This window comes from Planococcus citri, chromosome 2, assembly GCF_950023065.1.
Source record: "Planococcus citri chromosome 2, ihPlaCitr1.1, whole genome shotgun sequence".
NCBI lineage: Eukaryota > Metazoa > Arthropoda > Insecta > Hemiptera > Pseudococcidae > Planococcus > Planococcus citri.
Window position 1 is genome coordinate 80,614,791 of NC_088678.1, and position 25,100 is coordinate 80,639,890.

At 34.5% G+C, this 25,100-nt stretch overlaps 1 protein-coding gene across 2 annotated transcripts; it reads right to left on the minus strand.

The window, feature by feature from the left end:
• Positions 1-2,065: 2,065 nt before the first annotated feature.
• LOC135837972 (multidrug resistance-associated protein 1-like) lies at positions 2,066-23,854 on the minus strand. 2 transcript variants are annotated; one of them, XM_065353430.1, is made up of 31 exons: positions 23,707-23,854; positions 23,378-23,554; positions 23,163-23,279; positions 22,882-23,019; positions 22,674-22,799; positions 16,582-16,775; positions 16,122-16,316; positions 15,863-16,037; positions 15,084-15,252; positions 14,834-14,985; positions 14,406-14,543; positions 14,133-14,279; positions 13,970-14,051; positions 13,689-13,885; positions 13,414-13,590; positions 13,165-13,332; positions 12,639-12,816; positions 12,341-12,449; positions 9,263-9,288; positions 9,108-9,211; positions 8,796-9,018; positions 8,329-8,549; positions 7,891-7,980; positions 7,716-7,806; positions 4,872-4,980; positions 4,375-4,501; positions 4,032-4,280; positions 3,803-3,961; positions 3,457-3,623; positions 3,197-3,391; positions 2,066-3,085 (listed from the first exon to the last, which is right to left on the minus strand). In XM_065353430.1, the coding sequence occupies exons 1-31, from the start codon at positions 23,734-23,736 to the stop codon at positions 2,974-2,976; spliced, it is 4,542 nt and encodes a 1,513-aa protein (XP_065209502.1). In that variant the 5' UTR covers positions 23,737-23,854; the 3' UTR covers positions 2,066-2,973. The 2 variants fall into 2 exon arrangements, with proteins under 2 accessions (XP_065209502.1, XP_065209501.1); XM_065353429.1 differs by having other exon boundaries at positions 9,108-9,288; positions 23,707-23,853.
• Between the last annotated feature and the right edge of the window lie 1,246 nt (positions 23,855-25,100).

Genomic DNA, 25,100 nt, shown 5'->3' on the forward strand with positions numbered 1-25,100 from the left:
TTTCAATTTCAAATTCTGCGAAAAATATTCAATCAAATGAAAATCGCTTCCGACATTTTCTTTTAATTGTTTCAAAGTATATATATTTCAAATTTCATCTAATTCTGTTCAGTAGATCTCCAGATCTGAAGATGCATGCTGATAAGCAAGGTTTACACGCTGCTAGTTTATTCAATTCAAACTACCGCAAGTAACTTGATTTTTTAATTAATTGACAGATTATCCATTCTATTTCACGATGAAAAATGATAAATACAAGTAAATTTATTTGATCAGAGATGATCAAGTACTTGAAAGTGAATGTACTTGAATTAAGTAAACTTGCAACGTGTGAATCTTAGTCAAGGATTCTGCCTGCTGCTTATGCAATAAAGTATGCGGAATCGGCCCTTAAACGTGAATTATTCACATTGAATAACAAAATGTTGATACCTAAAAAAAATAATGTGGTATTCTTGCGAATATGCTAATATTTTACTATTGCGGTAGGTGGGGATAGTGCAATGTCATTGTCATCATCCATCATGAATCATGATTGTCGTCAGCTGTAACCTTTGCTCGTTTGTCAAGCTATGTCGTTATTTCGATTGAATGGAAAGTGTCCGTTTTATACTTTTATTCGGTTAGGTATAATTAGTAATTAATTTTGTTTCTGTAATCGGTTTAATTCTTTTTCGAAGATTCGTTGGTGAGTACCTACCAATATTTCTTCGCGAATATTTTAATCGATTAAGTACTTCTCACGAGTGTTTCATCTTTCTATTTATAGTTTTTAGAATGGGGGGGGGTCTTAATTCGTCCACCGAAACCGATTCGTTGTTTTTTGGGGGGGGGGGACTTGTTTCAAATTTAATGCGATCGGTGATCGTTTCTCGTGATTCATTTTTCGATTATTCGTAATGAATAATATACATTTGTCTGTTCTCGCGATATTTAATAGTCAACGGTACCTACCTACTGTATCTTCAGTTCTGAGTTCAAATCCAAACACTTCGTTGCATTTTGTTTTGGTTCTAATCGGTTTCGGATTTTAGGTATTGAAGATAAAAACGAACACTGCATTTGTGTTCAGATGATGGAAGTATACTTACCGGAATTATCACGTTTTTCATCGTCATTTTGATCTTTCGGAGGTGATTTTCGACCAACTTCTTGAATGGGAATCGATACTCGACAGGGTTCTGGCCAATTTTGGAAAAAAGTGGCACACTTTGGAATTTTTTACCTTTAAAATTACAAATTGTAGCAATTTTTTCTGAAAAGCAAGAATTTTTGCCAATTTGTTGAAGAAGTGAGAATTTTTGATGATTTTAGGTAAAAAAAAGCAAAAAATGTACCCACAACTTGCTAAAAAAAAAAAAAAACGAAACTATTTGGAACTTTTGTTTCAGAAAAAAATGAACCGAGACGTTTGGATAATTTTTGAGATAAAAGTGAGCAATTTCTCTATAAAGTAAAGTGATTTGGGTGTGTCAATTTTTCTCAAAAAAACAAGACGTAGGCTATGGTAAATTTTGGATAAAGAAATGGACTATTTTGGAATTTTTTTAAAATAAAAAACGACAAATTTTGGCCATTTTTCTAAAAAGCAAAAATTGTTGCCGAAAAGAATCGAGAATTTTTGACGATTTTCAGAAAAAAATCCGGTACTCTTGGAGGTACCTACTTACTGGCGAAAAAGTGTAATTTTTTGGTAGGAATTTCAAGCGAAACTTTAGGTAAGGAAATTCTTGAAAAAATGACGAGTTTTTTCTCGAAGAGTAAAACTTTAACAATTTTAGCAAGAAGTGGAACTTTTTGATAATTTGGTATAAAAAAAATTGAGGTTTTTTTTTTGGCAAAAAAGCGAAACTTTTTGCAAATTTTAGGTTTTTTTATGAGGAGAAAGCGGGGAGGGGGTTCAACTGAAAATCTACCGACGGATATAGAGAAAACATAGGTACCAATTTTGGCGATTGATATCATTTCCATATAATTTTTCTAATTAGTATTTTGCAACAAGAAACAAACTGGCCCGAGCGAAGAAAAGGCGAAAGTTTTTACTTTTTAGATGAAAAGAGAACAATATTTTCGAATTCTATATTATGTATTTTACACAAAACGTTAAGTATGAAACAGGTTGCTACAGCCAATAAATATTAACAAACCGGCACAAAATTTTGATTTTTTTTTTTGAATGAAAAAAACTCGACATTTTTTTGTAACACCCCCCCCCCCACCCCTAACTTCAAAAATGAGTTCGAAGTAGTTTGAACTAATGAGTACTTACCTAACGACGCTAAAGTAAATGAAAAGTGAAATTCATAAGTCATAACACTACCATTTTTATTGTGATAGATCTATCACGGTTTACCTAGGTAAAGTAAACGAGAATACAGGGTGCCCAGAAATATCGAGTACCCCTAAGAAAGTTTTTCATTAAAAAAATAAGTTGGCAACGTGAAATAGATGCGTATGATTGGTGGAATGTTATCTCTCCAGTTCAACAACCAATCATGTGTTATCATTATTATCATTCACTGTGACCAACCCAAGTATTTTAGTAGAAAACTTTTTTAGGGGTACTCGATATTTCTGGGCACCCTGTACTAACAAGTAATCCTACAAAACTGAACTCTCAAATATTAGGTATCTGAGAATTTCCTTCAACCTGCCTCCTTTTTGCTTTCTTTTTTTTGAATATCAAAAGACACTAAGAAGACAGTATTGATTGAAGAACGCATTATGAGCGTTCATTTAAACTAAATCGATTGGAACATCAACACCCAACTTCGAATTTTCATACTAAACCGGCATCAACAGCCATTGCGTAGAATATCGAGGTCTTCTTTTGTAACAGAGCTTCCGGAGAATCATATTCCACCAAATATCCTCTGTCAAAAGACACTAAGAAGACAGTATTGATTGAAGAACGCATTATGAGCGTTCATTTAAACTAAATCGATTGGAACATCAACACCCAACTTCGAATTTTCATACTAAACCGGCATCAACAGCCATTGCGTAGAATATCGAGGTCTTCTTTTGTAACAAAGCTTCCGGAGAATCATATTCCACCAAATATCCTCTGTCAAGAACAATGATTCTATGCCAAAGAAATAATAATATAAATAGTAGTCACTAGTCAGATACCCGAAAGTTGAAATAAAAAAATATTCAAGTAGGTCCAGGTACCTACTCAACATGATAGGCTTACTTATCATAATCCATTATGGTATTCAATCGATGAGCAATCGTCAACACAGTACAGTCGACAAATTCGTTTCGAATTGTGTTTTGAATTAAATCATCAGTCTCTAAATCAACAACAGCTGTTGCTTCATCCAAAATTAGAATCTTCGTTTTACGCAATAAAGCTCTCGCCAAACAAATCAGCTGTCTCTGGCCACCGCTGCCATTTGAATTCGTCATCACACAAAGAGATCTAGGATGTTGTAAAAATACGAAGGAAAATACCTGACGTTTTCACCTCCTTCGGCGATTTCGAATCGTAGTGCATCGTTTAGACTCGAAATATAAGACTTTAGATGAGCTAATTCCAACGCGCGCCATATTTCGTCATCGGAATGATCACCGAAAGGATCTAAATTCATTCGTAATGAGCCAGCAAAAAGAACTGAATCCTGAAATATGAAAAATACGAATAAAAATATTCAATAAGGTATTGTTTTTTTCCTACAAGGTAGATAATGTTGAGGAAGTCAAGTTTTTTGCTTTTTTCGCAAAATGACAACACGTATCTATTATGTTATTCTGACTTACAAATTAATAAGAAAGAATAAGAAAAAAAAAAAAGATTTACCTGCGGGATAATAGTTAGTCTAGAACGAAGAGTATGTAATCCGAGAGTAGCAATGTCAATACCATCGATCAAAATTTTACCGCCGGCAGATTCCAGAATTCTGAATAAGCTCAAAGACAACGATGACTTTCCAGCACCAGTTCTGCCAACGATACCAACCTAGAATTAAGAAAAAATTATTCGAGCGTGTCTGGCTTAAAAACCTGATCGCAAACAAACATCGAATTACCTTTTGGCCATCACGTACGGAGAAAGTAATACCTTTCAAAACCAATTCCAAACCTTCTCGGTATCTGACTTTGAAATCTAGAAAATCTATATCTCCTTTTAAAGGCCAATTTTTTGGCATTGATTCATTAGGGACGTTCCAAGCTGCTTCTTGTGGCTTTTCACTGTATTCTTTAATCCTTTCCACAGAAACAATGCTGGTCTCGGTATTAGAAATTTTAAATATTGACCAACTCAGGGTCTGAGTAATCTAAAAAAAAAAAAAAGAAGATGACAAACTATTCATAGATTGAGTAGGTTAGATTAAGTATATTTAGGAGTCGATGAAAAAAAATATTATATACTTGAAAAGTGTATCCTACGGATAAACCAACAATTCCGGCACTAATAGAATCTCTTTCTAATACAGAAAACAAAGCCGCGAAAAATAGAATCAGATTGCTAATACTTTCTGCGCGAACCGAAAGCCATCTATTGATATGAAAACAATTTTAATATGTACTCGTATCATATCATTTTGATTTGATCAAAGAAAATTGGCGAAATTACATTATATCAATATCTAGGTCTATTCGTTTTACATGGGTCCTACCTACCTACTTATGTACAGGGTGCCCGGAAATATCGAGCACTCCTAAAAAAGTTTTCTACCAAAATACTTTGGTTGGTCACAGTGAATGATAATAATGATAGCCCATGATTGGTTGTTGGACTGGAGAAATAACATTCCACCAATCATATGCATCTATTTCACGTTGCCAACCTATATTTTTAATGAAAAACTTTCTTAGGGGTGCTCGATATTTCTGGGCACCCTGTACTTATTTGTTTACTTACTTACCTATTTGAAATAAGATTCAGGTAATAACTTCTATGATTATGGTCCAATTTTTCTTGCGACTGCTTGATGAATTTTTCTGTAAGACCGTAAGATCGAATTGACTGCGCACCTATAAGGTATAATATTTTTTTCAGAAATTATTTCTATCTCCGAATAAGTGATAAGTTTCATTCCATTTTAATAGTACAAGTTTAATATGCTTTAGATTATTTTCAATTTCTGTAAAATCGTTTCTGTGATCTGTGCCATCATCTCATTGTCAAAAAAATTTTTAAAAAACACTAATTTTTCAGCATTTTTTTTTTGTTTGAATTTGAATGTCCATTTTGGGGAGTTAGATTTGGATTTGGAAAATGACTCAAATTAATATAGAAACGTTGTACCTACTAAATTAAAGAGATTGTACTTGGTTACTTTTTAAAAATTTTGTTTACTACATAAAAGTAACTTTTTTTGAGTTTTTCCACATTTTTTTTTTTTCAAAATTATAACCAGAATTTTTGGAAAATTTGATCTTATTTGAATGGCCTCGCTGCTTTTTCAGCATTACAAATTTTATTTTTCTAGAGTTTATGATGTTTCTCGTGAAATTTTCTCAGGTTTTTCTTAATTTTAGCAAATAGGTACCTATTAATTATTAGATATTTTTGAATTTCTCGGTCCAGTTTTTGCCTTTGGTCCGAAGTGTTTGATCTGTTCAGTATACATGTTATCCACACCAGCAGCCTTCCTATTTTTGGACAATTTGATTGCAGACTTCACTTCTTTGTTAGTAATTGGTGTGGCAAAGTTATTCACTTCCACATCCATGCATCTTTCCACTTTTGTTCGGCGTTCGGCTGCATTTGCTTTCAGTTTTGCCATTCAGGAGTAGTTGATGGGCTACTTGGTTACCTATAACCTGAGTGAAATTGCTCTGTTGGGTTTTGCCTCCATCGTCAAGTCTCTTCAACAGTTGCCAGGCTCTTCAGCTATCTTTACAGAAATCCAGAATTTCTACTAATTTCTACCATTTTTTCTTTCTAAATTCTGCTATGCTATATCACTTGCTAATTGATTTCCTAGTTCAATGGTTTCCTCACTGAAAGGATTTTCATTAAATTTTTCAATATACTCCTTGTATTGTGTCATGAGGTGCAGCTCCATTACAGAGATATACTCTTTTCTTGCTCCCCTTGGAATATGATCTATTGAGGCTTTCTTAACAATTTCATTGAAGAGTTCATAATTTTCTGGTATTGGCAGTAGGTCATCTATCTTTTCTTCAAATGCTGGTTAAAAAGCTCGATGGTGAGGCGCCATTTAGCGTTAACTCCAATTTCCAAAATTTTACAGGAGAGCCTGTTGAAGTTTTCAAATCGAGATATTTTCAAAAAAAATGTATTAATTGAAAAACTGAAAATCCCGTTTCTAGTTTGGAGTTTTGGGAAGGGAATTATAATGCTACCAACACTGTTAAGGCATTTTTCAGGGAAATAGAAGCGAAAAACGATGAAGGTGTTGTCATGATTCCAAAATAATGAGCTGTGATTGGTTGAAATGAAATCATTTAACGTTAACTCCAGAAGTTGAGAATCATTTGACATTAACTCCACGAATTGATGGATTATGATTGGACAGTTCTTCATTTTAAGGGGATTTGATGTCGGAATTTCAAAAAACCAGTGGTACCACTGGTTCGGGCGCGAAATTTCCCTTAAGAATTCACCAAAAAGTGATTTTTGAAAAAAATTGGATTTAACGCTAAATGGCGCCTGACCATCGAGCTTCCCAATTGGCCTTTTTGAAATTGAATCTTGGAGGTTGGTTTTCACCTTTAATTGGGCTGATGACCGCCTTAATTTCGCATATAATTAGCCTGTGTTGGGTTCGGGGAATTGAATCTGCTACTAGTTTGTGACATAGACTTGAGATTCGCTCCAAAACAAAAATGTTATCTGGGTTATATCCGCGTTTCCATCTTCCACTATTGAAGGATGCCGGCAGTTTTGCATCAAAGACCAAGCTCAGCTGCTGCTCTTCAGCCCATTTCTCCACTAGGTCACCATCTGTATAATTTTCAGCATATCCCCAGCTTACACTATGGCTGTTGAAGTCTCCAACTATTATTCTTGTTTCTGTGGGTGGGACATTGCTGTTTTCTTTCCATATAAATTCTACATTCTCGTAAAATTACATATCTCCTGCAGGCTTTCTCACTATAGGTAGAGTTAAGTCATTTACATCTCCAAATATCATTCATTCAAATGCTATGTGAAAACATAATTGCACACGATGTATGTTTATGGCGATTTGTAAATAGTATAAATATAAGTAAAACAGTGTTTTTATTTATAACTATAAACATTGAATGTGTATGGTTGAATAGATAAGTTACGACCTTCTGAGCTAGCTGGCAATAGGCAATTATTCCCCACGTAAGGAATAATTCTTATCTTCATTGAGTACAAAATCAAACATTTCCTTCTCTCCCTTGAGTAATCCATCCGATTCTAACTATATCAACTTTTGAGAGTTTCTCATTTTCATCATTTCCATGATTTTGTGTTGAATTTTATAGATTCGTTTTTCTGCTTTAATTTTTGTTCTCATTATTTTGGCAAAACCTTTCTTCTTGAATTTTCTGGATTTTTATAAAATTTCGCCGCAAGTTTTAGTAATTTTTTCTGCTTAAATTTTTGTGGAATCCTCCTTTTTACAGTTTTTTTGGTTACCAATAAAGTTACTTTTTTTGAGAAAAATTTGAGTACAATCCCTATTGAAGTACATTTGAAGCGCTTCAGGGATATCAAAGACAGATACGATTCTTATACCTACGTCAAAAACAGTTCACATGAATCTTACCAACAACGGTTTCAACAAAATGCGAATACATGGGGGATCGTGATATCGATTCTAATCGTTTCAGTTGTCTCGACGTAGCCACATAAAATCGCTAAGTATTGAAAAAATACACCATTCGCGTTAGAAAATTTATAACGTGAAGCTGATTTTTATTTCATAGTCTTGAAGAACTTACTTGAACGAGACAATAAAGTACAGTGATGGGTAAAATGACGGTAACAAAAATCGGTGTACAGCAGCTGATAATGAATAGGTTGCATATCAGCTAAAAAAGTCAAAGGTATGTTACATGTAGTAAAAAACATTCCAAGCATGGGGAATCAAAATAATTATAAAGATTTTTATCCTACTAGTAGAATAAAACACTATTTTATTCACTCTTGCTAGTCGCTCGAGTAATCAAATGCGCTTTTTTGTTCACACGTTTGGATAAAATATGTTATTCAACTAGTGAAATAAAGTGATTTTCGACGATTTTTAATTACTTCCCTCGCTCTGCTCGGGAAATAAACCTCAAACATCGTCAAAAATCACTTTATTTTACTAGTAGGATAAAATACCATTTTGGAGCTTATTTTAATGGAATGTAACCTTGAATTTTTTGAACACATACGTCACCATTGCAGAAAAACACTTCACTGAGTAGATCAGGAAAAGAACCATCCACCACATCGATATCGCTTGAAAACCTGGATAAAATACGGCCACTGGGTGTCACATCCATGAATGAAAGTGGCAATCTAAGAAAGTTGTGCAGCAATGAATTATGTAAGACTTTGGCACTAATACAACACCCAACTCGAATAGCCACATCTGCCAAAAACTCTGTAACGCCTGTAAAAAAAAAAAAAAAAACAAATCAAAAAAATACAAAGTGAAGCAAATTGACCTACATATGATGAAATGAGCACCCCAAAACTGCAAATGATTGGACTGATGCTCCATCACACCAGCTTCGCCTTTAGAAGTACATAAGTACAAGCGAATGAGAAATTAACCTCAAGCAGTTTTGGAGCCTCTCCCACCCCCCCGCATAATCAGCAGGGGAGAGAAATGAGGGTATTTAATTTTTTTACCTACTTTTACTAAATCCCAACGAAATATAAATCCAAAGATAAAAATCCGTTTTACTAGTATTTTGAATACCATCTGAAGTAGTAATATTTGGGTCACTGGTCCATTCTATCAGCCACATACTTGAAGCAAAAGAAAACACTTGCAAAAAACAGTTTGAAAATATTATTCCACAAATCATGAGGTATCCAGTGGCACGTATGTAATAAGTGTAAACATCCCGACTTGACTAAAACATAAATATTCACGATGGAAAAACAAATTATCAGCACCTTGAAATTAAATCACTAGAGATAAGAGAAACACAATATTACTGACATTTCCCATTTCAGTGTGCTCAACTTCGATCAACTTTTGCCCAATTGCAGCGATCTCGTTTCCCTGCTTTGTTGAACGTTTTCTAAACGACTCTCGGGTATTCGAGTTCACTGACCAGACTGATTTACGTTTTGTAAACGACCCTCGGGTATTCAAGTTCACTGACCAAACTGATTTTCGTCTGTAAAAATTGAATCGTAACAATACTGGAATTGAAATAAGTGAACAATTGATTCGCTTACATGTAGATGACAGGGATGAGGGATGTTAACTGTAATTGTAATTTTCAACTGAAATGAATTTTAACCGCTAAAATGAGCCAAATACCTCTCCTTATTTTTCAAGCTTTTATTGCAAAGATCTTTTCAAAAAGTACAACATTTCATCATCAGGCAAGAGCACTTAATGACTAATACAAAGTATCAGACCAATAGTATCCAACATAGATGCACCCACATACCAGATTGCCAAACAACTTGTCACTGAATTACAAGCCATTAATCAGTCTGCCACATACCAAATAAGGAATAATGAAGAGCTGGTGGAGAAACTGAAAAACACCCGGATTACACCAACAGATAGACTCATCTCCTTTGATGTCACCAACTTATTCCCCAGTGTTCCCATACCAGAAACCTTGGCCATAATGAAAGACTGGCTCCAAAAACTAAAAAGAGAAAGTTTCTCAGGAAAGAATTGCTGAACTCATAAACTTCACAGAACTATGCATGAAACAAAAAATCTTTTGTGCAATTATCAACATTACACACCAAGTACCAGGGGACTACCAGTTTAGCCGAGCTAACAGATAATGCACGCCATCTGTTAGCAGAATCAAAAAGCTGAAACTGGTTCAAGTGTCTATAGAGGTCAACACTAGGTGCTTGTGTAGATGTCGCTAGAAAGCAATGGGAAACTACTAGTGGAAGCTCGAAACAACGTCGATTCCCTAGAATAATTGCAGTGGCAATAGGCATATGCCTCACCCTGTTAGGGTACCACAAAAATGTGATTTCCAATGTCCTGTAAAGGATAAGGAACCACGACTACGACGATGATGAGTATGAAAACAACCAATATTAACTGCCATTCCCTGACTTCCTGATCACCAGAAAAGACAACAAACTGGAATGTGATATCCACAGAAAGCCTATACCCACACCAACAATTACATTCCTGCTGACTCTTACCAGCCCTGGTACCAAAAACTGTCTGCTTTCAACAGTATGGTCCATAGATGTTGTGCACTACCCTTGAGTCCAAAAAATAGGAAGAGAGAATTTGACTAAGTACATTAAAAGAATAGACAACAATCTGGGTTATAACTCATATAAGACAAGAACTATAGACACTCCCATCAAAAACCATATCAGCAAACGAAGATTGAAAGAGATCACCACATTCCAAATAGATAAACCAGACAATAGAAGAATTAAGTTGACCTACTACCCAGGCATAACCAACAAACTTCACCAGATCTTGAGAAAAAATGATTTACATGGTTTGTCGAGGTTTGCCATAAAATGACATTTTGGTCAAGAAGTACCTGCTTTGGTCGAGAGGTCCCTCACTTACCTCATTCATTCAGTATAAAAAATTTTTTGGTTGTAAAACCATTTTCAGGAAAATCTTATGTTCCTTACATATCAATTACATGAAAAAAAAAAACAATTTTTTGGTCAGGTGGTCTATTTTTTGAATCGCCCTCACATATAGTCTACTGATCAACAAGACAAAAACAAAGATGAATGATAATTGACGCACTAACCAAACAACTCATCAGAAATTTAGGAAGTTGATGGAATCAAAGTTGTGAAGCAATTCTCCTACTTTGAATCCATCATCAAGAACACTGGTGGGTGTGAAGCTGAGATATGGCACAGCTGTCAGCTCAGCGGGACTATGATGACTCATTTGAAACAAATACCGGGTGACCAAGAATAATGGGGTTTGAAATGTTCTGATAAGTCAAAAAGGGGAAAAAATTTCCCTGGAATAACAAACGAGAAAAAGTGCTTTCGAATTATTGTTTCGATGCAAAATGAAAGATTATTTCTTGTTTCATTGAAACAATCATTCAAACGCTCATTTTTTACATGATTATTTAATTTTCTAATTTTCATCGTGGGAATTTTCTCTCCCTTTTGATACATCGAAATCCGTTATTCTTGGTCACCGGGTATGGAGAGATTTAGTGATAAGCAGGACCCTTAAAATTTGACTGGTCAATGTGCTGGTCTTCTCACTGTCAGTATTCCTATATGCATCACAGACTTGGGACCATTTGAAATGGGGATTGCTGACAGATCATGAAATCGACAGAGTTGGCGACAAAAGCAGTGGGATAATTTTTGCATACGAGTAGTCGTCTATATAACTAAAAAGTCGATGCATGCAACGGTCCTTGGCTGGATACTCCAAGTACTTTGGACAGGCCATAAGAGCAGATGGCATGCGCAGCGGAGACAATTTTATTCACAAATCAACAGGCTGCAGCTTTGTGGAATGGGTGAGAAGCACACTGGACAGAAAGCAATGCCAGGCGCAGGACCCACTTGAACACAGGCTTATTTAACTGTCAGGTCACAATAGTAATTTTGGCAGAATTTTGACAACTTCCATTGAATTTCCATACTTTTTTGACGATTCTCAGAGATTTTTTCCAAGTCTCAACATGCGTTGAAAGAAATTTCAAAGAAATTTCAACAATTATGCATGTAATTCCCACTGAATCCTCTTAAATTTTACAAAAGTTCATCTTTGAACATTTTTGCCTTTTTTTTATAACACATTTTCAACACTTCTACTTGCTCTTTTGGCACATTTTATCAAAATTTTATCAATTATTCAACTTTTTTTTGTCAAATTTTACATGTTTTCAACATTTCAAAAATGATTTCTTCCATGTATGTATTTCATTACTTTATGGAGATTTTCATGATTTTTGCACTTACTAGTTACTTTCCTATAATGGAGGAGTTGAGGAAAAACCATAACCTTTATTTTTAACCCTAACCACTATTTTTTTGTCATAACTATAACCTTTAACCATAAGGTAATCATTTTTTTGGATAAACCATAACTGCCAAAAAAATAAATCAATATTTTCAAGTGCAGAACCCTAATTAATTAGTAATTACAAAACTGTAAGTGAGCAATATTTTTTTTCATTTTGGTCAACTGGGTCAGCATCCCTGGTAGATGATAGTATATGCAATAGGTATATTACTTACTTCATTTCAAACGCTGCAATATCAGTCCCACAGTCAATTGACATCTGCCTAATATAATTATCATAGGTTTCTTTTTTCTTGACCAAAATATCTTTCAATTCACCCAACTCTGTGTAAAAGAAGAAAAAAAGTAAAAATTAAAAAAAAATTCAGACAAGAGATGTAGTACATATGTGAGGGCGCATACGGAAAGGGACCTTACAGAGTTCCTACAACAATTTCAGAGAACTTTTTTTTTTTTTTTGGTCGTTAGGTCCCTTTTCGTATGCGCCCTCACATATGTACTAATTCAACCAACCTTCTTCATCAGATTCCAAATTCTCTTCTAAATAAGTAATCAAAAATTCAGAGAAATCCCCTTTACTGTCGAGTAATTCCTGGAACGTGCCACATTCAGAAATAGTGCCATCTTTAATAACAATGATGAAGTCCACTTTAGACAAATGTGTGACGCCATGAGTCACCATGACGCGAGTCTGTGAATTACTTATGTATAAAAAGATGAGCCACGCAAATATGAAATATCTACACATTAAGCATGGACAGCTTCTATACACAGGGTGTGCCAAAGTGGCAAGTTCCCCAAAGAAAGTTTATTTTTAAAAATATAGGTTGGCAAGGTGAAATAGATGCATTATGATTGGTGGATTGTTATCACCTCAGCCCAACAACCGATTATGTGCTAGCAGCTAGCATTAGTATCATTCACTGTGACTGGCTGAAACATTTGACAGAAAACTTTTTTGGGGGTACTTGATGTTCCTGCACACCCTTTACATATGTATATTATACAATATACAAGTATAATAAAAATACGTGGGTACCTTATTTTTCAGCAACCCATTCGGTCCAATCACTCGTTCAAATACATGTTTACCAACTTGTGAATCTACTGCACTCAAAGGATCATCTAAAAGATACACATCAGCTCCATAATGCACCGCTCTGGCCAAGCTGAGTCTTTGCTTTTGACCTCCGCTTAAATTTATTCCCTGAACGAAAATATTAGACAATTACACTGACTATAAAATACATATCACCCAGATTTCAAAATCTAACAAAACAATTCTCACCTTGACTCCAATTTCTGTTAAATCACCACCAGAAAATGTTTTCAAATCTGGTTTCAAAGCACAAGCTTCCAGAACCTTGTCATATAACTGGCCTTTGACAGTTTCACCAAAAGTGATGTTATCTTTCACAGTGCTATTCAGGATCCAAGCTTCTTGTGGAACATATGCTATAGTACCCTGCACAAATATATATTCAAATTTGAATCATTCAACGACACCACCATCCCCCCTCCCCTAAAAAAACGATAATCAAGTTTTAAAAAGTGTCTTCTTACTTTTGTATTTACAACACCGGATAATTTATACATTTCACCAAGGAACGCAGAAAGTAACGAACTTTTACCAGACCCAATTGGTCCGACAACAGCTACCAGATCTCCTGCATTAATTTTCACATTGATGTCACGCAAAATAGGTAATGCTTCACTTCCTGCCCATGAAAAGGCCCCATGTTCCATAACCAGAACTTCAGCTGTAAAGACACAAAAATTATTCTTTCATGGCATCTTTTTCTTTGACAACGAGCAACCGGGTAGGTACTTTTGAAAAAACTCACGTCTGTCATCATGTGTAACATCATCGGAGCTTAATTCTTCGCAATTTAAAAATTTATCGATTCGTTTGACTGAAACATTGCTCTTGAAAAAATTTCATTTTAAATTAAAATATCAACGTGACTTATCATCTCATCAAAATAAGTCAGAATTAATCAAGGTTACCTGCACCAAATTGGATATCATGGATGATATAGAGAAAAGTGGCATTTTCAAAATACTAAACAATGCCAAAGATACAAAAACAACTCTAGCATCCAGTACATTTTTTTCATCTGATAACACATATACAGCAAAAGAGACAACATATACCTAAAATGAAATTGGAATAGATAGACAGTTAGATAGTCTGGCTATAATATAGCTGTTGGTACCTAAGCTATCAATTTAGGTGGCATGAACTATTTCATTTGCTGAGATATTTTATATTTTAATTACCAAAAAGGAAGTAGTATCCCAAGTAAATGTTGATATGCCAGTCAAGTATGCTTGTTTCTTCAATATCTTCATTTCATCATTTCGAATTGATGAGACTTGTTCTTCAAAACTGGGTTCCCATGCGTATAACTTCAACATCTGATGAGTAAACAACAGAAAAAAAAATAAGTAGGTAAACAGCTATGTTTCATTCGTCTTTGATTTTGCTGAAATTCAAGTATGTTGGAGATTTTGAGTTGAAATGACCTCATAACAATTTTCAGCGTCCCATATGTGCCCCTGTGCTGAAACAGTAGCCCTCCGGCCTCCCCCCTCAAAGTGGGGTCATTTTGAAAAAAAAATGTTTTTTAAATTTAAAAGCACCAGTCTTCGTTTTTTCTTAAAATTGGTAGGTAGCCCTGAAAAAGTGTTTTTACCCTAATACCTACTTTGATTCCATTGAGTATCTGATTCATTAATTTAATTCTGCTATCTTTTTTCTTCATTTGCTCAGATTGCAATAACTTTTTCTGAGATCCTATGTAGCTGTTGATAAGGATCGAAATTATCACAACGACTAAACTCGCTAATACGCTGGGACCTAGAAATAATATTGAAAAAAATATTTTTTCAAGAAATGCGCATATGACTATAACGGAAAGAGTTTTCGCATAAAATAGTTGAGAGAGAATTTCTTACCCAAAATTTGCCATAAAAAATACAGCGCCAGCACCGTTTGTAATGGAGTCGAAATGAATAAATACGAGTAGGATGGTAGTTCGACAAATCGATTGGCATCTACCGACATCAAGTTCACTATTTCTCCAGTAGTGAAATCTCTTCGAGCGACATTTGATATGTGTAATGCCTACAAACATAAAATAATTCGAATAGAAAAACAATCCAATTTTACAAGTGGAAAGATAATTAAATGCTGAATAGTTTTAGAGATGACTAGATCCTACCCAATTACCAACAAGGTATATTCATGTAATGTAATTAGTTCGTTTGAGACTCCTATATACCTTACTGTTCTCTATCTTTACACCAAATGTTAATTATATACCACAAATACGATCTATAAGTTCATTACACGAAATAATCGATTCAACAGATCAATGCTACATATATAATTAACATTTCACGGTAACAATCGAATTAATTCTTTGTATAACGAAATAACAGATTTACGCGAATTTGCAAACAATTAACAAACAATATTTAACCGATACAACACGATGTTTTACAATATTAAAACGTTCCTAGGTAAGCTATAAAAACAGACTAAACCGAGCCAACTGAGAGCAACCTTCACTACACTAAGTACCCCCCTACCTATTATAGGTACCTATTCTCCCTCCCTACTAAAGGTATTTTGTTGTACTTCGTTACTTTACGGTTATACTTCAGAGCTTATTCCAAGGAATGGGCCATAGATACTATCACACAAGTAATTTCAAAAAAATCGAATTTTGCACCTTTTTGTAAATAACTGAAATTAGGCAAGTTCGTATTTTAATTCCGATCGTGTACATTATGTCTTGATATTGTGCAGACAACAGGGTTTGAATTACAGCAGCTAAAAAAAGTGATGCTACGTATAGGTATCCTTTCCACATGGGTTCCTCGCTGCCCACAAAATCGATCAATAAGCTGTTCAAAAATTGAAAATATAACACTGTATTCGACTTTTTATCTCAAAACTGACAGATACAAAGTAATTTTCTCTTCACCTACCTTAATATCTGGGGATTAACGAAGACGAAAATGTCCAGGAAAATTTTCAACAGAGTCCCTTTTAAAAAAGTGCTACCAAAAGTTCGGCATAACGCAGGTACAACTGACGCGGGTTCATTTTTGATTTTATATTGGAGCCCATCGAAACTGCATCGACCACTTTTACGTTTAGCTTTTATACTGAAATCGGCATTTCTAAAAAAAAAATAATAATACATAGGTATTATATTTTCGTACTTATAATTCAGAATGATCTTACGATTAGATCATTATTTTTGAAAAGTAAAAATATTGAAGACAAAATGAAATAAAATTGGTTTAGGTACATTTGAGTACCTACCTACTTTAAGTATGTAAATACATCGCTCAAATTGGAATTTGAAAATTAAATTTATCAATCAACTTTATTTCTTCTCATCGTTTGCTTTTTTATTTTTACCCCATAAAAATAATTAATTACTTTTTGACTTTTCTTAAAGATTTCTTCAACTGTTTTTCAAATTTTGGCACGACGCAGGCTGTTGAAATTGAAGGATCTAAATTCCACAGATCTTCATCATCCAACGATTTTCTGTATCCTTTCCAAAGCAGCGGCTCAAACCATGCGAATAGAATTTGCGACAAAAATGAAGACTGGTTTCTTGGACATTCATTCTGTAAAAAATGAAAAAAATTGAGAAGTGCATTCTTCCTCATTTCAAAATTAAATACTCGGAATTACCCCATTTTTGGGGTAATTCCGATAATGAGTTTTATAAGGAAAGTAATTCTCCTGCGGATATCCTGCGGTAATTCCGAGCCAGTTATGTTGATGCATACCATTTATTGTATACTTAGGTTTTTATTTCATGTAAATTGAATCATTAGAACAAAAATTACAAAAATTTTACAAATATGAGTTTTTGAGGCATACTTTTTGAAAACTAGACTAACTAGAGAAAAATACCCCTTTCGATGTTTTTCTTTGATAATTTCGACCCCCCCCCCCCCAATAAAATACTACATTAAAACAGAGAAAAAAAACATTACCGGGCAATTTCACTAGGGCTATCGGAATTACCCCGTGGCATGAAAATGATCGACATGTTTAACAATTCAATACCACCAAAAAATAATTATAAAAGCAAAATCAAAAGAAGTACTGACACTTTAACACCTATCCATCAAATTTCAGCTTTGAAACAGAATTTTTCAACAAGTTTTGAACGATAAAAACGAGTTTCAAAAATGCACTGTTTTTTGCAGCAAAGGTTTTGGGCATTCAGATTTTGAACACGGCACAGACTTGACAAAACGGAGCAGATGGACAATCTGATCATTAATGGGTGTAGGTTAGCACTAATTCTACCTACTTTCTTCATCAGTTGTGCCAAAATGTGTTTTGCAACAAAGCTAGGGCTTGCTATTGGAATTACCCCACTTTACCTTAATTCCGATAACTCGACCTTCCAAAATGTTTTTTCAATTATATGTATAACGCCTCCACACAAATCACTCTTCAATATAGTCAATGTGTAGCTGAAGGACGTAGGAATAAAGTTGTTACATCAGTTTTGCCCCAAAATGTACAGGAAATCCAAAAAATGAGAAATTGCTAAAATTTTGAATTTTGCCATCGGAATTACCCCACTTTATTACCTTATCTTATTTTCTATTCTGGCATTTATGATGGTGAGTAGTAGCTTCAGTGTGTGGCTCATTAATGTGGTGGTTCTATATTCAGAGCAATTTGGCGAGTTGTTCTTTTTTGGTATTGGTACAAAATTTACTGCTTTGATGGCCATAGGCAGCTCACCTTCGTCGTAAGTTTTGTTTATAATCTTCAAAAGCTCCTATTTATACTCTGGTATTAGATGTTTAATCAAGTCTACTGGTATGAGATTTCCCCCCCCCCACTGCTTTGTGGTTCCTGGCTCTCTTCACCGCATTCCTCAGCTCTCACATTTCAATTTGTGGTACTGTACCTCCTTCATGGATGTAACTTCCATTTGAGCCAGACATGTGTCATCTAGTCATCTCCATACAATTCTTGTATGTAGCTGATCCAGACCTCTTCTGTTTCTTGATTATTAGCACCATACTTTCCATCTTTTCTTCGCATATATGCAGACCCAGACTGACCTACCCACCCACCGAGTTACTGAGAAAATCTCGGACAGTGGGGACGTATTTGGACCAATGAGGTAAAAACTGGGCCACTTAAAAAATTGCTGAATGAATTTGTATGCTCAGTGTCCTGCACTTTAAAAAATGGGAGAAAAAATTTAGCCGATTAATTAGGGAGCCCAAAATTAGGGCTCCTAAAATGGGATATCTCAGTGGGCTGCTAAATTTTCCATGTTCTTGGGTCCAGCCCGGCATATATGCTATTCCACTTCTCCTTTTCTTGTGGGCAGCCATCATCTGCTTCACTTTGGTATGCATTTCTCTGGAGTTGTGCCTTTTCTACAGTTCTTCTATTTCTTGGCACTTCTCCTCATACCATTCATTTTTGGCCATTCATTTGCACATTCCCATGATCTTGTTATTCAATGCTTTTAATTCACTACTTGGTCTGTTTGCTTTTCTTAATTCTTCCATCAGATTCAGTATCTCTTGAGTTATCCTTGGTTTGTGTTTTCTTTTTCCTTTGAGTGGAATAGACTTTTCTGCTGCTGCTTTAACCTTTTGCTCCCATTCTTGCCACTTTTCTTCGATACCTTGTTCTACTTCCACCTTGTCTTCCTTTTGTTTTTCTAGTTTTTCTCGGAATTTCTTTTGCAGGTGTTTTGATTTGATTTTTGCAATGTCAAGTTGTTGGTATCGTTCTTTGCTCTTCTTCTGGCTCTTCAAGGCTATCTGGTATTTTGCAGCCAATAGCTTGTGGTCAGAGTTACAGTCAGCACCAGAATATGTATGACAGTTCTTCACTGTGTTCTTGAATCGTTCTTTTACAAGTATGTAGTCTATGACTGGTTTCTGACTCGATTTCCAGGACTGCCCCACGTTAAGGTGGTTCAAAGAACAATAGAAAAAATTTTATGTTCTAATTTTTTTAGCTTACCCCTTAGAAGTGTTCCATTTGGTCAGAAAACACTTGACAAAAAATTTTAGGTCAAAAAAATAATATTTAGAGGTCGCACATGAAAGTTAAATGTTGAGAAGGTATGAGCGCATCGAGCAAAAACTTCCCACCGTTGCATGTTTGGGAGAGCAGCGTTGCATCTGCTCATTGGATCAAAGCAGATCACAACACATTATCCCCTCTACAATGCATGATAAGTAAGTCCTGTCCTTGGTTGACTTTTCAAGATGTTATTAATGATGAGCCAATGACAATTTTTCAATTCCAAAGATCACTGAAGGTGACAATACATATGAAAGATTTGAAAAGTAAAGAAAAAAGTACGAGTATGAATTTCAGGTTGTATTATTCTATTGTACTTGGAAACCGAAGGGAAAAAATTCATAGGATAAATTTATGTTGAAATATGTGATCTGTCACGAGAAAACCAACTTAGTGTCCAAAAAATCGATATCTTTTTTATGGTGGATATTAGTAGTACTTAGGGTGCTGAATCCGACTGTGGGGGTTGAAACGTTCGCGAACGATTCTCTTAACCCTAAATCTGAGGTCAAAAAATAGAGCAACTACAATAAAAGTTGGAAAAAATTTTTTTTTTTGATTTTCTTGAAAGGCATGTTCTGGGGAGTCGAAATACAGATTTTTACAACAATCGGCCCACATTTGGAGGATTTGTGCCATATTTTGGAATTTGAGTAAGGCTTGAGCTGGAAAAATCAACTCTTTTCACATTAAACAAATTTGTTACAAAACGTGATAAATTTAATAATAATAACTTATTTTTCATTAATAATTCATACTCAGGTAGTTTTTGAAACATTTTTGGTAAAAAATTCAAAAAAATCGAAAAAATCGATTTTGGGAAATTTCGATTATTGGACTTGGGCAACCTTGAATGCGATGATTTTGAAAAAAAAAATATCGGGTTATGTTGGCGCTCATGGGGGCCAAAAGTGGTACAAGTTTCATGGACCTACAAATTTTAGATCGCCTGATACATAGACTCAAAACTTCAAATGCCCTTCCTGTAAAATTTACGTTTTGGACACTAGGTTGGTTTTCTCGTGACAGATCACATATGAATATTATTTTATAAGATTCAGCACTTTAAGTTGATGTTTTACCTGTTCACTATTATCAATTTTAGAGCTGTTACTTAGTAAAAATGGAATTTTTTGATTTCTAAATTCTATAATTCAGGTTCAAATGAATTGTACAGCCAAAAAATCATAATCAATACTTTGGAATAGTTGTTTTAAAAACCCAAGAAAAATTGGTATCACTTAATAAGTTGTACTCGTAGTGGGGATGCCACACTCAGTACAGTTGTGTAGAATCAATCCCGTGGAGCTTCGTTGCATTTCTCGAGGCGCCGTCCTGGGAAGTGTTGTGCTTGCACGTGCTCAGGGGTGCTAACCTTAATTATTTTTATCAAGGTTACGGTTTCACTCCAATTTTTTCGTTGACATTTTTCAGTTTTTGTTTCGGTTTTGGTTTTAAAATTCAAAATTTCAATTTCGGTTTGGGTTTCGGTTTTATTTACAAAAATTTCGGGTTTGGTTTCGGTTTTCGGTTTTTTTCGTTTTACGTATTTTTTAAGAATTTCTTTAAAATTTCTCAATCTCAAAACACAAAGCGATTTAACAACCCTAAAAGCAACAAGTCAACAACAACAACCAAAGACCCAATTTAATAGGTTCTTTAAATTTATCAATTTCCCCGGATTTCGAGTCTCAAAAGTCGAAAATGTGAAAAAATCCCCCCAAAAAAATTGAAAAAACTGAAAAAACCCAAACCGAAAACCGAAAAAAACCGAAATAAATTATATCGGTTTAGGTTTTGGTTTCACTCACTCTGCTTCATTATTATTGTTATGGTTTTTTAGGGTTTTTAAAAAACTTATGAAATTTCGGTTTTTGTTTTCAGTTAGGGTTTGAAAATGGCTAAAATTAGGTTCTTGTTTGGGTTTCGGTTACGGTTTTCGGTTTTTTGCGGTTACGGTTAGCACCCCTGCACGTGCTTGTAGCTCTCAACATTCAACGCTTGTGCACGACCTCTAAATATTATTACTTTTCAACAAAATTTTTATGGTGTCATTTTTTCATCAAAAGGAACAAAATTAGGGGGTAAGACCTTAAGATTTGAGATTTCAAAAAAAATTTTACATGAACCACCCCTACCCCTACCCCACGTGTATAATCTTCTTGCATGCTGCTTGAACCAGGTATTGCATATTAAGAGATTGTATCTTTCTGCGAACTCTACGAGCATTTCACCTCTTTTATTCTGCTCTCAAAGTGCATACCACCCTGCAACTTGGCTGCTAACCGTAACCCCAAAAAACTGAAAACCGTAACCAAAACCTGAACAAGATCCATAATTTTAGCCATTTTCAAACCTTACCTGAAAAGAAAAACCAAAATTTCATAGGTTTTTTGAAAACCATAAAAAAACATTACAAGCATAATGAAGCAGTGTGAGTGAAACCAAAACCCAAACCAATATAATTTATTTCAGTTTTGGTTTTTTTCAGTTTTTCTTATTAGGTACATTTTTTTGCCATTCATTTTTTGCGATTTTTTCACTTTTTTGACTTTTGATTACAAATTATACTTTTTTAGAATTATTATGAAATTACTATACTTTGTTTCCTGAGATTGAGAAATTTTGAATTGAAGATATTTGAAAAAAAAGTTATGTAAAACCGAAAAAAAACCGAAAACTGAAACTGAAACTGAAATTTTTGTAAATAAGATCAAAACTGAAAACTGAAATTTTGAATTTCAAAACCAAAACTGAACCGAAAACTGAAAATTTTCAAGGAAAAATTGGAGTGAAACCATAATTGTAATTAAAATAATTAAGGTTAGCACCTCTGCTTGGCTGCCATGATCGTTCCCAACTTTGGCATTGAAGTCTCCCATCAAAAACACTACATCATTGTTTTTCATGCAGCTCATATGTAATTTGAGCAAATTCAAAATTTTTAGTTTTTTAAAACATCAAAACTTGTTGAAGTAGGTATGGTTTTTTCGCCGTTGTGGGCAAGGGTGGAGGAGTGAAGACAAATTTTTTCGAGTTCAACAATTTTTTAAAAATACTTGAAAAGGTTTGCCAGAATTTCAAAAATCCGATGGCAGGGGCATATGCCCCTGTAAATAGGCGAAATATTCCACATATGTATTTTACCCCAGAGTACCCTTTTTGAAAGCTGTTGCAACGGGCAGGGGCATATGCCCCTGTAAATAGGCAAAATATTCCACATATTTTACCCGAGAGTACCCTTTTTGAAAACTGTTGCAATTGTTGCATATCATTTTCAAAAAAGAGTGCCAAGCCTCGCAGAAACCAATATACCGCTAGTTTTGGAAAGCTCCTTCATACTCATTTTGCTTCTCAGAAGCGTAATAGTCATTTCCTAGAACGCTTTATTGTTATCTTACAGTGCAATAAACTCTCAAGTAGGTATCTTATTAGTTATTACAAACCTTATCAAACGGCCGAGGTAGGATTCGAGGGTATGAGTCAGCAAAACAATTCAAAACAAACACCACCACGATGGAAATGTAATAAATTACGTAGGAACAAAATTGCATCGTTGCGAATTGTCCTTGCTGAAAAAATTGAGTAACCAATCATTACCTAGATCGCAATTTTATTTTTATGAAATGTCCGAGGAAATATCGTAACGCTTACCTTGAACCATTTTAGTCGAAATTCAGTCCGACACTGAGGGGCGCCAAGTAACGCTAACAGTAACGAGAAGAAAAATAATACAGCCGACGACCTTCTACCAAATTTTACATTGGCATACGTTAATCCGAAAAACAGTATCTGAAATAAATAAATCATTCCAGATTAGCCAAGTTTCAAATTCGTAATATATTTATTCGACAAAATATACTTAATTGATTTTTTTCTCTTCTACTACGTTATAACGATCAGTACTTACAATAAATTAGTAGGTACCTACTTACCAAAGTAACAAACTTCACCAAAGGAGAATAAAAATCAACTGGAGAATGAGAGAAGTGAAAAATCACGTAGAGTACGATATCTGTAAGGGCAACAACAGCCGAAATGATTATTGCGATCTGTAAACGATTTGCACAAATATGTACCATACATCAAATCAGAGTTGACGACGAATTCCGTAGATAATTTTTATTAGATAGGTAAATGATTTGATTACCAATTTCGCAATATTATAAAAACTAAAAGGTATATGGGATGTTTTTGAACGACAAATATGGTAAATTTCCAGCGGCGAAAGAATCCAAAGAAATGTACAAGGAACCCAGACAAGAATAGTTTTTTCGAAACACAATGTCAAATCAGGATCATCTGTATCCCAAACAGCTCTTGAATCCTAGAATAATGCAATCACCGTAGGTGTAGGTAGAGGTACACATGAACAACAACGAACCAATGTTTTCTATGGAAACATTTTCCACAAAACGAATACCAAACCAAAATTGTCAATTTATGGAAAAAATTTAATCATTTGATCGGTTTACTTACCCAAAAAGCTGAACCGCAAAATTCATCCATCGTGTCTACGAAGCAAAAACGAACAAACGTACAAGTACCAACTTAATAACAACTAACGACATTTTTCACGATAACCCTACGGTTCCAAAGTAGCATTATAGATAATAATATAACAAAGAAACTTTATTAAACTAAATGCTAGGTATCGTTTCTTTGTCAATGTAATGGATTCAATTCTTGGTAGCATATCTGCAACGTTTATCTATATTCGTAGGTACTTAGAGCAAAGTAACTACTTACCTAATAATGAAAAAAGATTACGGATTTTTTTAAAAGTGCCCTTGCGAGGAAAATTTAAAGCAAAATAACTACTTACCTAATGAAAAAATATTACGGATTTTTTAAAAAATGACATTGCGAGGAAAATTTCCAAAATATCATACATTGCATTTCTTATCAAATGTCAAAACTGCAATATTCAAAACAAGGACAAGTTCGAAATTCAGAGCTGCGATAAATAACATGTAAAAGGTACTCCCGGGTAAAATTAATGAAATGCCCTTGTCCTCGGATTTTTGAAATTTTTATGAACTATACTGTTGGGTACCTACCTTTTAAAAAAATCTTGGACCCAAAACACACCCCATTTCCCCTCCTTCTACCTACACTGGCGAAAAAACGCATTTTTCGGGAAAAGAAATCACACTTCAACGAGTTTTGAAGAAAAAATTTCTTATTAACCAAAATATAGCCGAGACCAATCTAATTCTGGTACACAATTTTTTTCCTTCCAAAAAAATATATATCTGCATGAGTACGTATAAATGGTATTTTTTTTAGATTTTTCCTCCAGTAAGTGGGTCTTCTTAAAAAACTCAAAAAATTTCAGTTTCAATGTATAGCTCCGATTGTAAGTGGTATAGAATTTTGAACACATTTTTGAACTGTAGTACTTTGAGAGGGTGATCGAAGAATCATGTTAAAATCAGTGTTTATGTGAGATACTATCATGCCGACATTTGGTGTACGTGTGAAGTCCAGAAATCACTGGCTGGTGATTTCTAAGTACTTTGTCAACAACATCTGTTGTTGACAAATACTTTTTTGGTAAGTACCGTTTTGAATGCGCAACAAGACGGTACGTTCTCGTTTAAAATCATCTTTCCTTTTCTCCGGTTAAAGTTTAAATCTTGTAAAATAATCTTATAATTATTTTATCGCGAAAGTTTTCTTAACATTTTATAAATATTTTGTTTCAAGAAGTTTTCGTCGTTAATAACTATCAAAATAAACCTTTTCTCATTCGTGAATTAGTGTTATGCATTATTCGCGAATTATATGTGAAGCTTATCTTCTCGTGGAGAGAGCAAACTACGTAAACGACTATTTGGATCCCAGGGAATATTTCGAGGAAATATTTCAGC